General features: G+C 41.7%; 1 protein-coding gene across 6 annotated transcripts in view; it reads left to right on the top strand.

Annotated features, from left to right (window-relative positions):
• Positions 1-12427, top strand: part of Dnai4 (dynein axonemal intermediate chain 4) — an 88804-nt gene that overhangs the window by 60283 nt on the left and 16094 nt on the right. For all 6 annotated transcript variants that reach the window (NM_001024786.2, XM_063287692.1, XM_063287690.1 and 3 more), the window contains 3 exons: positions 136-287; positions 9973-10130; positions 10654-10775. In NM_001024786.2, coding sequence (NP_001019957.1) covers positions 136-287; positions 9973-10130; positions 10654-10775 — 432 coding nt within the window. The remainder of the gene's footprint in view (positions 1-135; positions 288-9972; positions 10131-10653; positions 10776-12427) is intronic.

Here is a 12427-nt window from a genome sequence, read left to right as displayed (position 1 = left end):
AGAATGGAGTAACTGAAGGCAGACTTAACTTCTTAACGCCCTCTCCAGCACAAGACTGTCTCAGCTGCCATCATAGTCTACCCTACTGCAATCTGTAAAAATGCTTAAAATGTAATAGAACATTTCCCCCCACAGTGGCCAGAGCGTATTTACCAGAGTCCATATGGAGTTACTTCTGTGGACTTCTCAATCAGCTCACCTAATCTGCTAGCAGTCGGCTACCACAATGGCACCGTTGCGATTTATAACGTGCAGAGCAACCACAACACTCCAGTTCTGGACAGTAGGTAAGAATCCACAAAGGAGATAAACAAAGGCAATGTGGACTGTCTTCCCCCCCAGGAGCTTTTATCAGAGTAAGGTTATTGAAGTGAATATTTTGTTGTTACTGAGAATGCAATGCCATTGTTTTCAAAGTGTGTGACCTCCCTCAGACTTACTACCTCCTTCCTCCTCTTCTCTGCCTACCTTACCAACAAACTTGTCTCAGCTTAGTGGTTCACCCATATTCTTAGACTCTTGCTTTGACATCACCTCCTCTAGGAATCTTCATTCCCTTCTTTTGTGTTTGGATGCTTACTGTACTACTCAGATCGTTGGTGAGTAGACGGTCCGGTAGATCCTTCTGAGCTTCTGTCTGACCTCTTTGAGAGCAGGCTTTGTTCCGTATCCTCGTTATGTCATAAAATACTTAGCGTGGAACCGCAGTACAGGAAGGGTTGAGAGAGAAACAATGTGATGATGGGTAAGTTATATGGGCACACAGGCAGCTGAAAAGCGAAGGCATTTAAATAAGGTAGGTGGCTGGTTGTGTTTTAGACCAGACTTCAGTGTGGCTAAGACGTGGTGGCACACACATTTGCAGTAGTGTTGGGATAAACTTAGTTGAGACTGGGTATAGTTATTAAATCAGAGGTCCTTACTGTTGGAGTTATTTGTCTAGATTTGCCAGCATGAGGCCCTTGTTTCTGGGAAAAGTTTCCATAATTTTTTTTTTTACCGAATATTCAAAGCTATCCTTTACTTACAGTTCAAAACCATTGAACTGGAAAGTTTATATAAAATAATCAAAGGAATGAATAATAAGAATACAGTACTCAGTTCATCAAATAGAAAAAGTCAGTAATCTAAGAGATCATTTTAATTTTTCAAAAAGCTTTAAACCTCAGAGGCAAGTCAGTGGGTAATCCTCTAAGTATAGGGATAAAAATGAAATATATTATGGGGTGTTTATCTGAATGACAGTCTAAAGACTAATTAATGGAGAAGAAGTTATAAAATAACACATCTAAAAAGTGGATACATAAAGTGAAAAATATAGATTCTAAGGACTTAGTCACAAGAATTATGATTTTTTTTAACTCTCAGTGAATCTGTGGAGCCGTGACAGATAGTGAATGTCTAGCGAGATAATTACTCCTCATGAAAACACATGTAAACATCTCTGTTGTAAACTTCTTATTCAATTTATGATTCAATTTCATGTTTGAACTTTTAGTGGACTTTTGTAAAAACAAACAAACAAAAAAAGCATGCAATCTATTTCCCTAGAAAAGGTACAGAAAACTAGGAACATTATATGACATGACAGGAGAAGGGAACAAGGTTAAGAGGAGGAAGGAGAAGAGAGCAGAGTAGAGTAACTTAGAAATTAAGAAAGCAACTCAGAAGTTTAGAGAGCATATAAAGTGATAGGCTTCCCCCCTTTTACTTTCCCTTAGAAATAAAGAGGACATTAGGGCAAGGGCAGCAGAAGAGAGCAATATGCAGAACGGAGAGAGAAAGAGGGACAAAGAAGAAACTGCAGAGAGAGCAGAGAGAGCAGGAGGGTTTCCCTTTACACCAGGACAGAACAGGTCTTTCTTAACGGCAAGGCAGGCTTGGTCTTACTAACAAGGACAAAGGTTAGGCTGGGGCTCTCTATGCAATAAAGATTGTAGCTCATTTTTCATCCAGAATGAGTGAGTTCTTTCTGCACTGGCACTTGGGGTTTTGCTCCATATATGCATATGCAAGTCTGGATGTGTGTGTGCTTAAGTATGTAATCATGCAATAAGTATGTAGCTGACCCAGCTGGAATGCATGAAGGTACGTGAGTGGACGTGCATGGATTTGTATATGAATGTATGTGAGTTTATGCCTATTTGCTTGTGTAAAAGTTTTTCCTTTTTTCTTTACTGTATAAAACTGCATCTTCTTTATTTTGAATACTTTTAATTTCAGAACAAAATAAAACAAGCAAGCAAGCAAACAAACAAAACCCCACAATACACAATATCCAACCCAGTTATTCTGTGGGAGGGGACCTTCCTGCCTTAAGGCACAAGGACAAGATAGAAGAGATTCTTATAGACATGAGCAGAAAGCCAGGTGTGTCAGGGCCAGTCAAGGCTGTTGGGGGAGCCACAGGGATACTATACAGAGGGCAGGGGCTTCCCAGGAGCCTTTAATCCACTTCTTCAATGCAAGAGGCATCCTCATCACCCTCCATGGGGGGGTCTCATCAGGAACAGCAGCACTGGGCTCTTCTGCAGTGACCTCATCTTCATCAATGCCCAGGCCTAGTTTAATTACGTGGTAGATGTGTTTGGAGTGTGTTTGGGGATCTTCAAGTGAGAAGCCAGAGGAGAGCGGAGCAGTTTCAAACCATAGCACCACCAGGTCTTTGACAGCTTTGTCATTTTTTGTCTGCCTCAGCCTTCTGCTGCAGGGTTTCCACATGGGGTAGTCAGGGTTGATTTCTAGGTGTTGACTGGCCATCATGTAGCCCATTGTAGAGTTGTCTCGCAGTGCCTGAACCTTCATGATCTGTTCTGTGTTGGCTGTCCAGCCATAGCTGCTCGTCACAATGCAGCAGGGTGAAGACAGAAGCCTATTGGAGATAGTCACTTTTTCAACCTTCTTGTCCAAGATCTCCTAAATTTTTTACTTCTGCAAGTGACTCTCTTCTGGTTCAATAAAAGTTTATTGCTCCAAACCTCCCTCCCTAAGCAAAAGGTGAGGCTTTTGGGCAAGAGAGAAAAAGCCCCTAGCAATTTTAATCTTTTACTTAGTCATCTGCCGTTAGGTGACAGGTGGTAATTCCACTAGAGGCTTGCAGCTTCTGGCTTCAGAGTAACTTAAAGTCAAGATAAATGTTATTATAATAAAAGCAACCCAAATCACTCCCAAGACCAAGTCTTGCTCCCACCTAAAAGCATCACTATAGGAGTAGAAAAAAATGATCTTTGTGGAATTGTTTTTATCATTTATACTCCAAGGTCTTAAAAAATTATTTAAGTAATTCTTTTTTTTTTTAACACAAAGGAGAAATGTTTATTACTTCAGGTTACATTCTAGCAGAGGGGAGGTGGAGGTGGGAAGTTGAAGTTATGTTACATCCACAGACAAGAGCAGGGAGAATAAATGCAGACTGTCTAGTACTCAACTTCCTCTGTTCTCACACAGTCCGGGGTCCAAACCCAGGGAATGGTACCACCCACAGTGGACTGGATCTTCCTATGTGGATTAAAGCAATCAAGACAATCCTCCACAGGTCAACCTGATCTAGATAGTTCCTTGTTGCGACCCCCTTCTGAGATGGTGTCACGTGGTTAAATTGTATCAAATTGACCGTTGAAGCTAACTACCATAGTGGATTTCAGAGAACTGGGCTTGGATGCCTGGCTTCTTTACTCTTCCCTTATCTGTTCAGACAGAGGCAGGGATGCACACTCTGGCTTCTTTCTGTTTTCTCAATCTTTTTTTTTTTTTTTAATTAACTTGAGTATTTCTTATATACATTTCAAGTGTTATTCCCTTTCCCGGTTTCCGGGCAAAATCCCCCTCCCCCCTCCCCTTCCTTATGGGTGTTCCCCTCCCAACCCTCCCCCCATTGCCGCCCTCCCCCCATAGTCTAGTTCACTGGGGGTTCAGTCTTAGCAGGACCCAGGGCTTCCCCTTCCACTGGTGCTCTTACTAGGATATTCATTGCTACCTATGGGGTCAGAGTCCAGGGTCAGTCCATGTATAGTCTTTAGGTAGTGGCTTAGTCCCTGGAAGCTCTGGTTGCTTGACATTGTTGTACTTTTGGGGTCTCGAGCCCCTTCAAGCTCTTCCAGTTCTTTCTCTGATTCCTTCAACGGGGGACCTATTCTCAGTTCAGTGGTTTGCTGCTGGCATTCGCCTCTGTATTTGCTGTATTCTGGCTGTGTCTCTCAGGAGCGATCTACATCCGGCTCCTGTCGGTCTGCACTTCTTTGCTTCATCCATCTTGTCTAATTGGGTGGCTGTATATGTATGGGCCACATGTGGGGCAGGCTCTGAATGGGTGTTCCTTCAGTCTCTGTTTTAATCTTTGCCTCTCCCTTCCCTGCCAAGGGTATTCTTTTTCCTCATTTAAAGAAGGAGTGAAGCATTCACATTTTGATCATCCGTCTTGAGTTTCGTTTGTTCTAGGGATCTAGGGTAATTCAAGCATTTGGGCTAATAGCCACTTATCAATGAGTGCATACCATGTATGTCTTTCTGTGATTGGGTTAGCTCACTCAGGATGATATTTTCCAGTTCCAACCATTTGCCTACGAATTTCATAAACTCGTTGTTTTTGATAGCTGAGTAATATTCCATTGTGTAGATGTACCACATTTTCTGTATCCATTCCTCTGTTGAAGGGCATCTGGGTTCTTTCCAGTTTCTGGCTATTATAAATAAGGCTGCGATGAACATAGTGGAGCACGTGTCTCTTTTATATTGTTGGGGCATCTTTTGGGTATATGCCCAAGAGAGGTATAGCTGGATCCTCAGGCAGTTCAATGTCCAATTTTCTGAGGAACCTCCAGACTGATTTCCAGAATGGTTTTACCAGTCTGCAATCCCACCAACAATGGAGGAGTGTTCCTCTTTCTCCACATCCTCGCCAGCATCTGCTGTCACCTGAGTTTTTGATCTTAGCCATTCTCACTGGTGTGAGGTGAAATCTCAGGGTTGTTTTGATTTGCATTTCCCTTATGACTAAAGATGTTGAACATTTCTTTAGGTGTTTCTCAGCCATTCGGCATTCCTCAGCTGTGAATTCTTTGTTTAGCTCTGAACCCCATTTTTTAATAGGGTTATTTGTTTCCCTGCGGTCTAACTTCTTGAGTTCTTTGTATATTTTGGATATAAGGCCTCTATCTGCTGTAGGATTGGTAAAGATCTTTTCCCAATCTGTTGGTTGCCGTTTTGTCCTAACCACCGTGTCCTTTGCCTTACAGAAGCTTTGCAGTTTTATGAGATCCCATTTGTCGATTCTTGATCTTAGAGCATAAGCCATTGGTGTTTTGTTCAGGAAATTTTTTCCAGTGCCCATGTGTTCCAGATGCTTCCCTAGTTTTTCTTCTATTAGTTTGAGTGTGTCTGGTTTGATGTGGAGGTCCTTGATCCACTTGGACTTAAGCTTTGTACAGGGTGATAAGCATGGATCGATCTGCATTCTTCTACATGTTGCCCTCCAGTTGAACCAGCACCACTTGCTGAAAATGCTATCTTTTTTCCATTGGATGGTTTTGGCTCCTTTGTCAAAAATCAAGTGACCATAGGTGTGTGGGTTCATTTCTGGGTCTTCAATTCTATTCCATTGGTCTATCTGTCTGTCTCTGTACCAATACCATGCAGTTTTTATCACTATTGCTCTGTAATACTGCTTGAGTGCAGGGATAGTGATTCCCCCTGACATCCTTTTATTGTTGAGGATAGCTTTAGCTATCCTGGGTTTTTTGTTATTCCAGATGAATTTGCAAATTGTTCTGTCTAACTCTTTGAAGAATTGGATTGGTATTTTGATGGGGATTGCATTGAATCTGTAGATTGCTTTTGGTAAAATGGCCATTTTTACTATATTAATCCTGCCAATCCATGAGCATGGGAGATCTTTCCATCTTCTGAGGTCTTCTTCAATTTCTTTCCTCAGTGTCTTGAAGTTCTTATTGTACAGATCTTTTACTTGCTTGGTTAAAGTCACACCGAGGTACTTTATATTATTTGGGTCTATTATGAAGGGTGTCGTTTCCCTAATTTCTTTCTCGGCTTGTTTCTCTTTTGTATAGAGGAAGGCAACTGATTTATTTGAGTTAATTTTATACCCAGCCACTTTGCTGAAGTTGTTTATCAGCTTTAGTAGTTCTCTGGTGGAACTTTTGGGATCACTTAAATATACTATCATGTCATCTGCAAATAGTGATATTTTGACCTCTTCTTTTCCGATCTGTATCCCCTTGATCTCCTTTTGTTGTCTGATTGCTCTGGCTAGAACTTCAAGAACTATATTGAATAAGTAGGGAGAGAGTGGGCAGCCTTGTCTAGTCCCTGATTTTAGTGGGATTGCTTCAAGTTTCTCTCCATTTAGTTTAATGTTAGCAACTGGTTTGCTGTATATGGCTTTTACTATGTTTAGGTATGGGCCTTGAATTCCTATTCTTTCCAGGACTTTTATCATGAAGGGGTGTTGAATTTTGTCAAATGCTTTCTCAGCATCTAATGAAATGATCATGTGGTTTTGTTCTTTCAGTTTGTTTATATGATGGATCACGTTGATGGTTTTCCGTATATTAAACCATCCCTGCATGCCTGGGATGAAGCCTACTTGATCATGGTGGATGATTGTTTTGATGTGCTCTTGAATTCAGTTTGCCAGAATTTTATTGAGTATTTTTGCGTCGATATTCATAAGGGAAATTGGTCTGAAGTTCTCTTTCTTTGTTGTGTCTTTGTGTGATTTAGGTATAAGAGTAATTGTGGCTTCGTAGAAGGAATTCGGTAGTGCTCCATCTGTTTCAATTTTGTGGAATAGTTTGGATAATATTGGTATGAGGTCTTCTATGAAGGTTTGATAGAATTCTGCACTAAACCCGTCTGGACCTGGGCTCTTTTTGGTTGGGAGACCTTTAATGACTGCTTCTATTTCCTTAGGAGTTATGGGGTTGTTTAACTGGTTTATCTGTTCCTGATTTAACTTCGATACCTGGTATCTGTCTAGGAAATTGTCCATTTCCTGAAGATTTTCAAATTTTGTTGAATATAGGTTTTTATAGTAAGATCTGATGATTTTTTGAATTTCCTCTGAGTCTGTAGTTATGTCTCCCTTTTCATTTCTAATTTTGTTAATTTGGACGCACTCTCTGTGTCCTCTCGTTAGTCTGGCTAAGGGTTTATCTATCTTGTTGATTTTCTCAAAGAACCAACTTTTGGTTCTGTTGATTCTTTCTATGGTCCTTTTTGTTTCTACTTGGTTGATTTCAACTCTGAGTTTGATTATTTCCTGCCTTCTACTCCTCCTGGGTGTATTTGCTTCTTTTTGTTCTAGAGCTTTTAGGTGTGCTGTCAAGCTGCTGACATATGCTCTTTCCTGTTTCTTTCTGCAGGCACTCAGCGCTATGAGTTTTCCTCTTAGCACAGCTTTCATTGTGTCCCATAAGTTTGGGTATGTTGTATCTTCATTTTCATTAAATTCTAAAAAGTTTTTAATTTCTTTCTTTATTTCTTCCTTGACCAGGTTATCATTGAGTAGAGCATTGTTCAATTTCCACGTATATGTGGGCATTCTTCCCTTATTGTTATTGAAGACCAGTTTTAGGCCGTGGTGGTCCGATAGCACGCATGGGATTATCTCTATCTTTCTGTACCTGTTGAGGCCCGTTTTTTGACCAATTATATGGTCAATTTTGGAGAAAGTACCATGAGGAGCTGAGAAGAAGGTATATCCTTTTGCTTTAGGATAGAATGTTCTATAAATATCCGTTAAGTCCATTTGGCTCATGACTTCTCTTAGTCTGTCGACATCACTGTTTAATTTCTGTTTCCATGATCTGTCCATTGATGAGAGTGGTGTGTTGAAATCTCCCACTATTATTATGTGAGGTGCAATGTGTGTTTTGAGCTTTAGTAAGGTTTCTTTTACATATGTAGGTGCCCTTGTATTTGGGGCATAGATATTTAGGATTGAGAGTTCATCTTGGTGGATTTTTCCTTTGATGAATATGAAGTGTCCTTCCTTATCTTTTTTGATGACTTTTAGTTGGAAATTGATTTTATTTGATATTAGAATGGCTACTCCAGCTTGCTTCTTCTGACCATTTGCTTGGAAAGTTGTTTTCCAGCCTTTCACTCTGAGGTAGTGTCTGTCTTTGTCTCTGAGGTGTGTTTCCTGTAGGCAGCAGAATGCAGGGTCCTCATTGCGTATCCAGTTTGTTAATCTATGTCTTTTTATTGGGGAGTTGAGGCCATTGATATTGAGAGATATTAAGGAATAGTGATTATTGCTTCCCTTTATATTCATATTTGGATGTGAGGTTATGTTTGTGTGCTTTCATTCTCTTTGTTTTGTTGCCAAGATGATTAGTTTCTTGCTTCTTCTAGGGTATAGCTTGCCTCCTTATGTTGGGCTTTACCATTTATTATCCTTTGTAGTGCTGGATTTGTAGAAACATATTGTGTAAATTTGGTTTTGTCATGGAATATCTTGGTTTCTCCATCAATGTTAATTGAGAGTTTTGCTGGATACAGTAACCTGGGCTGGCATTTGTGTTCTCTTAGGGTCTGTATGACATCAGTCCAGGATCTTCTGGTCTTCATAGTTTCTGGCGAGAAGTCTGGTGTGATTCTGATAGGTCTCCCTTTATATGTTACTTGACCTTTTTCCCTTACTGCTTTTAATATTCTTTCTTTATTTTGTGCGTTTGGTGTTTTGACAATTATGTGACGGGAGGTGTTTCTTTTCTGGTCCAATCTATTTGGAGTTCTGTAGGCTTCTTGTATGTCTATGGGTATCTCTTTTTTAGGTTAGGGAAGTTTTCTTCTATGATTTTGTTGAAGATATTTACTGGTCCTTTGAGCTGGGAGTCTTCACTCTCTTCTATACCTATTATCCTTAGGTTTGATCTTCTCATTGAGTCCTGGATTTCCTGTATGTTTTGGACCAGTAGCTTTTTCCGCTTTACATTATCTTTGACAGTTGAGTCAATGATTTCTATGGAATCTTCTGCTCCTGAGATTCTCTCTTCCATCTCTTGAATTCTGTTGGTGAGGCTTGTATCTACAGCTCCTTGTCTCTTCTTTTGGTTTTCTATATCCAGGGTTGTTTCCATGTGTTCTTTCTTGATTGCTTCTATTTCCATTTTTAATTCCTTCAACTGTTTGATTGTGTTTTCCTGGAATTCTTTCAGGGATTTTTGCGATTCCTCTCTGTAGGCTTCTACTTGTTCTCTAAGGGAGTTCTTCATGTCTTTCTTGAAGTCCTCCAGCATCATGATCAAATATGATTTTGAAAATAGATCTTGCTTTTCTGGTGTGCTTGGATATTCCATGTTTGTTTTGATGGGAGAATTGGGCTCCGATGATGCCTTGTAGTCTTGGTTTCTGTTGCTTGGGTTCCTGCGCTTGCCTCTCACCATCAGATTATCTCTAGTGTTACTTTGTTCTGCTATTTCTGACAGTGGCTAGACTGTCCTATAAGCCTGTGTGACAGGAGTGCTGTAGACCTGTTTTCCTGTCTTTCAGTCAGTTATGGGGACAGAGTGTTCTGCTTTCTGGCGTGTAGTTTTTCCTCTCTACAGGTCTTCAGCTGTTCCTGTGGGCCTGTGTCTTGAGTTCACCAGGCAGCTTTCTTGCAGCAGAAAAGTTGGTCTTACCTGTGGTCCCGAGGCTCAGGTTCGCTCGTGGGGTGCTGCCCACGGGCTCTCTGCAGCGGCAGCAACCAGGAAGACCTGTGCCGCCCCTTCCGGGAGCTTCAGTGCACCAGGGTTCCAGATGGTCTTTGGCTTTTTCCTCTGGCGTCAGAGATGTGTGTGCAGGGAGCAGTCACTTCTGGTTTCCCAGGCTTGTCTGCCTCTCTGAAGGTTTAGCTCTCCCTCCCACGGGATTTGGGTGTAGAGAACTGTTTATCCGGTCTGTTTCTTTCAGGTTCCGGCGGTGTCTCTATTTAAGTAATTCTTATTTGGCATTTTTCCTCTGCTTTAGTGAGTCACCTCAAAAACATTTGGGACCTGTTTGGCAAGTGCAGTGGATAGAGCAGGACAGAGGAACTACCGGGGATGATAGAAGAGAAATCTTGGTGTCTATATCAGCCGACGGAAGGATCTCCAAATGGGTCATTCGCAAAGGACTGGATTGTCATGGTAAAACACAGAAAAAAAGCCCATTGTCAGATGTTGAACTAAGAGTTCCGGGTGAAAAACATACATACATACACACACACACAGTACATACATACATAGTAGTACATACATACATTAATACTACATACTAATATAATACATGTATGCATACATATATACATGCATTCATACATACATACATACTGCATGCATGCATATGTACTACATGCATACATACTACACACATGTATGCATGCATATATATAATACCTATCTACATGCATGCATATGCATGCACTACATGCATACATACTACATGCATGCATGCATACATACGCACTGCATCCATGCATGCTACATACATACTACTTACTACATGCATGCGTGCCCACACACTACATACATGCATACATGCATACTACATAATACTACATGCATGCATACATACTATATACTACACATTACATGCATACATATATACTATAGACACACATATATGTACACACCTAAATAAAAACGTACATGCACATTTCTTTCCATAAAGATTTGATGCACCTGAAGCGAACCACTGTTACAAGCAGCAAAAAGGGAATAGAAAAGGAAAAGAAGGGCGAGGCCTTGATATCTCGACAGGCTCCTGGAATGTGCTTTGCTTTTCACACCAAGGTAAATTTTTATTTCAACACACTATCTACCATTTTCTGTTATAGTTTCCAAATATTGAGGTGAATTTGTGAACTGTACACACCACAAAACATATCAACATTGCTATGGCTGCCAATATGAAGCAGGTAGAGAGGAGCTGTGCAGAATAGTTTCTCTCTACAGCTGCATGCCTAAGATACATGCCTCTCCTCATCCTCTTGGCCTCTCTGCTGCACTACTGTACTTACATAAACCAATGCTATAATTGCTGCTTTACCGTTTTGTTTGTTTGTTTATTTGCCTCCCAAATGCTGCTCCCCTCCCAGTCCTCCCTCTCAGAGTTCCTCCACCCATCTGCCCTTCCCTTCACCTTTGAGAGGGCAAACCCCCATCCTCCCCCACATTCCCTACCCTGGTGCATCAAGTCTTTGCAGGACTAGGTGCATCCTCTTCCCACTGAGGCCAGACAAAGCAGCCCTCTGCTACATAAGTGCCAAGGGCCTCGGAACCGCTCGTGATATGCTCTTTGGTTGGTGGCTCAGTCTCTGGGAGCTCCCAGGGGTCCAGGTTAGTCGACACTGTTGGTCTTCCTGTGGGGTTGCCATCTCCTTCAGGGCTGTCAATCCTTCCCCTAACTCTTCCGTATGGATCCCCAACCTCCGTCCAATGTTTGGCTGTGGGACTCTGCATCTGTCTCAGTCAAGTGCCAAGTAGAAGACAGCTATGCTAGGCTCCTGTCTGCAAGCACATCAGAACATCACCAGTAAGTGTCAGGGATTGTGCCTGCCCAATTGGTGTCTCAGGTTGGGCCAGTCGCTGGTCAGCCATTCATTTTAATGTGAGAATTAACTATCAGAATTGGGGATTAGGAAGACCACTTTAGTTCAGTCTTCTAGAGGCCTTAAAGACATCAGAGAAGAAAAAGAGGCCCAGCTCTTCTAGAAGAACTTGGGAATTGGAAGACTAGACACTATGCAGACCTCTAAGAAAACAAGTCCCATACTCCATCATCTGTTTAAGTGATACTACCGCCTGCCTCCTGCCTCCTGCCTCGTTCGAGTGAAACTATGAGGCCCAGAGAGATGCCTCAGGAGGTAAAAGCAATTGCCATGCCACTGAGCCCATGCAAAAGCTGTATACAGTGCCATGCATCTGTAAACCCAATATTCCTATAGATATACAGGAGGTCGAGACAGCAGAGTACCCAGGAGCTCATGGTCCAGCTAATCTAAAACATACTGTACAGCAAAAAGAAGAGTGACTGTGCCTCAACAAGGTGAACAAATCTGTCCTCTCATCTATGCACATGTGAACATGCATCCACATGCACAGACAGACAGATGACAGACAGACAGACAGACACACACACACTCTCTCTCTTTCTCTCTCTCTCTCTCTCTCTCTCTCTCTCTCTCTCTCTCTCTCTCTCTTAGGGTTTCTAGTGCCGTGAGGAAGCATCATGTCCATGGCAACTCTTCTGAAGGAAAACATTTAGTTGGGGCTGGCTTATATTTTAGAAGTCTAATCTATTGTCATGGCGGGAAACGTGGTGACCAGGCAGGCAGACGATGCTGGAGAAGGAGCTGAGAGTTCTACATCTTGATGCGCAGGCAACAGAAGGGAACTTGGTCCCTCGCTGGGTGTAGCTTAAGCATCTGAGACCTCAAAGCCTG

This window comes from Rattus norvegicus, chromosome 5, assembly GCF_036323735.1.
Source record: "Rattus norvegicus strain BN/NHsdMcwi chromosome 5, GRCr8, whole genome shotgun sequence".
Taxonomy (NCBI): Eukaryota; Metazoa; Chordata; class Mammalia; order Rodentia; family Muridae; genus Rattus; species Rattus norvegicus.
The sequence above is the reverse complement of the archived record's forward strand: the minus strand, read 5'-3'. Positions and strand labels throughout refer to the sequence as shown.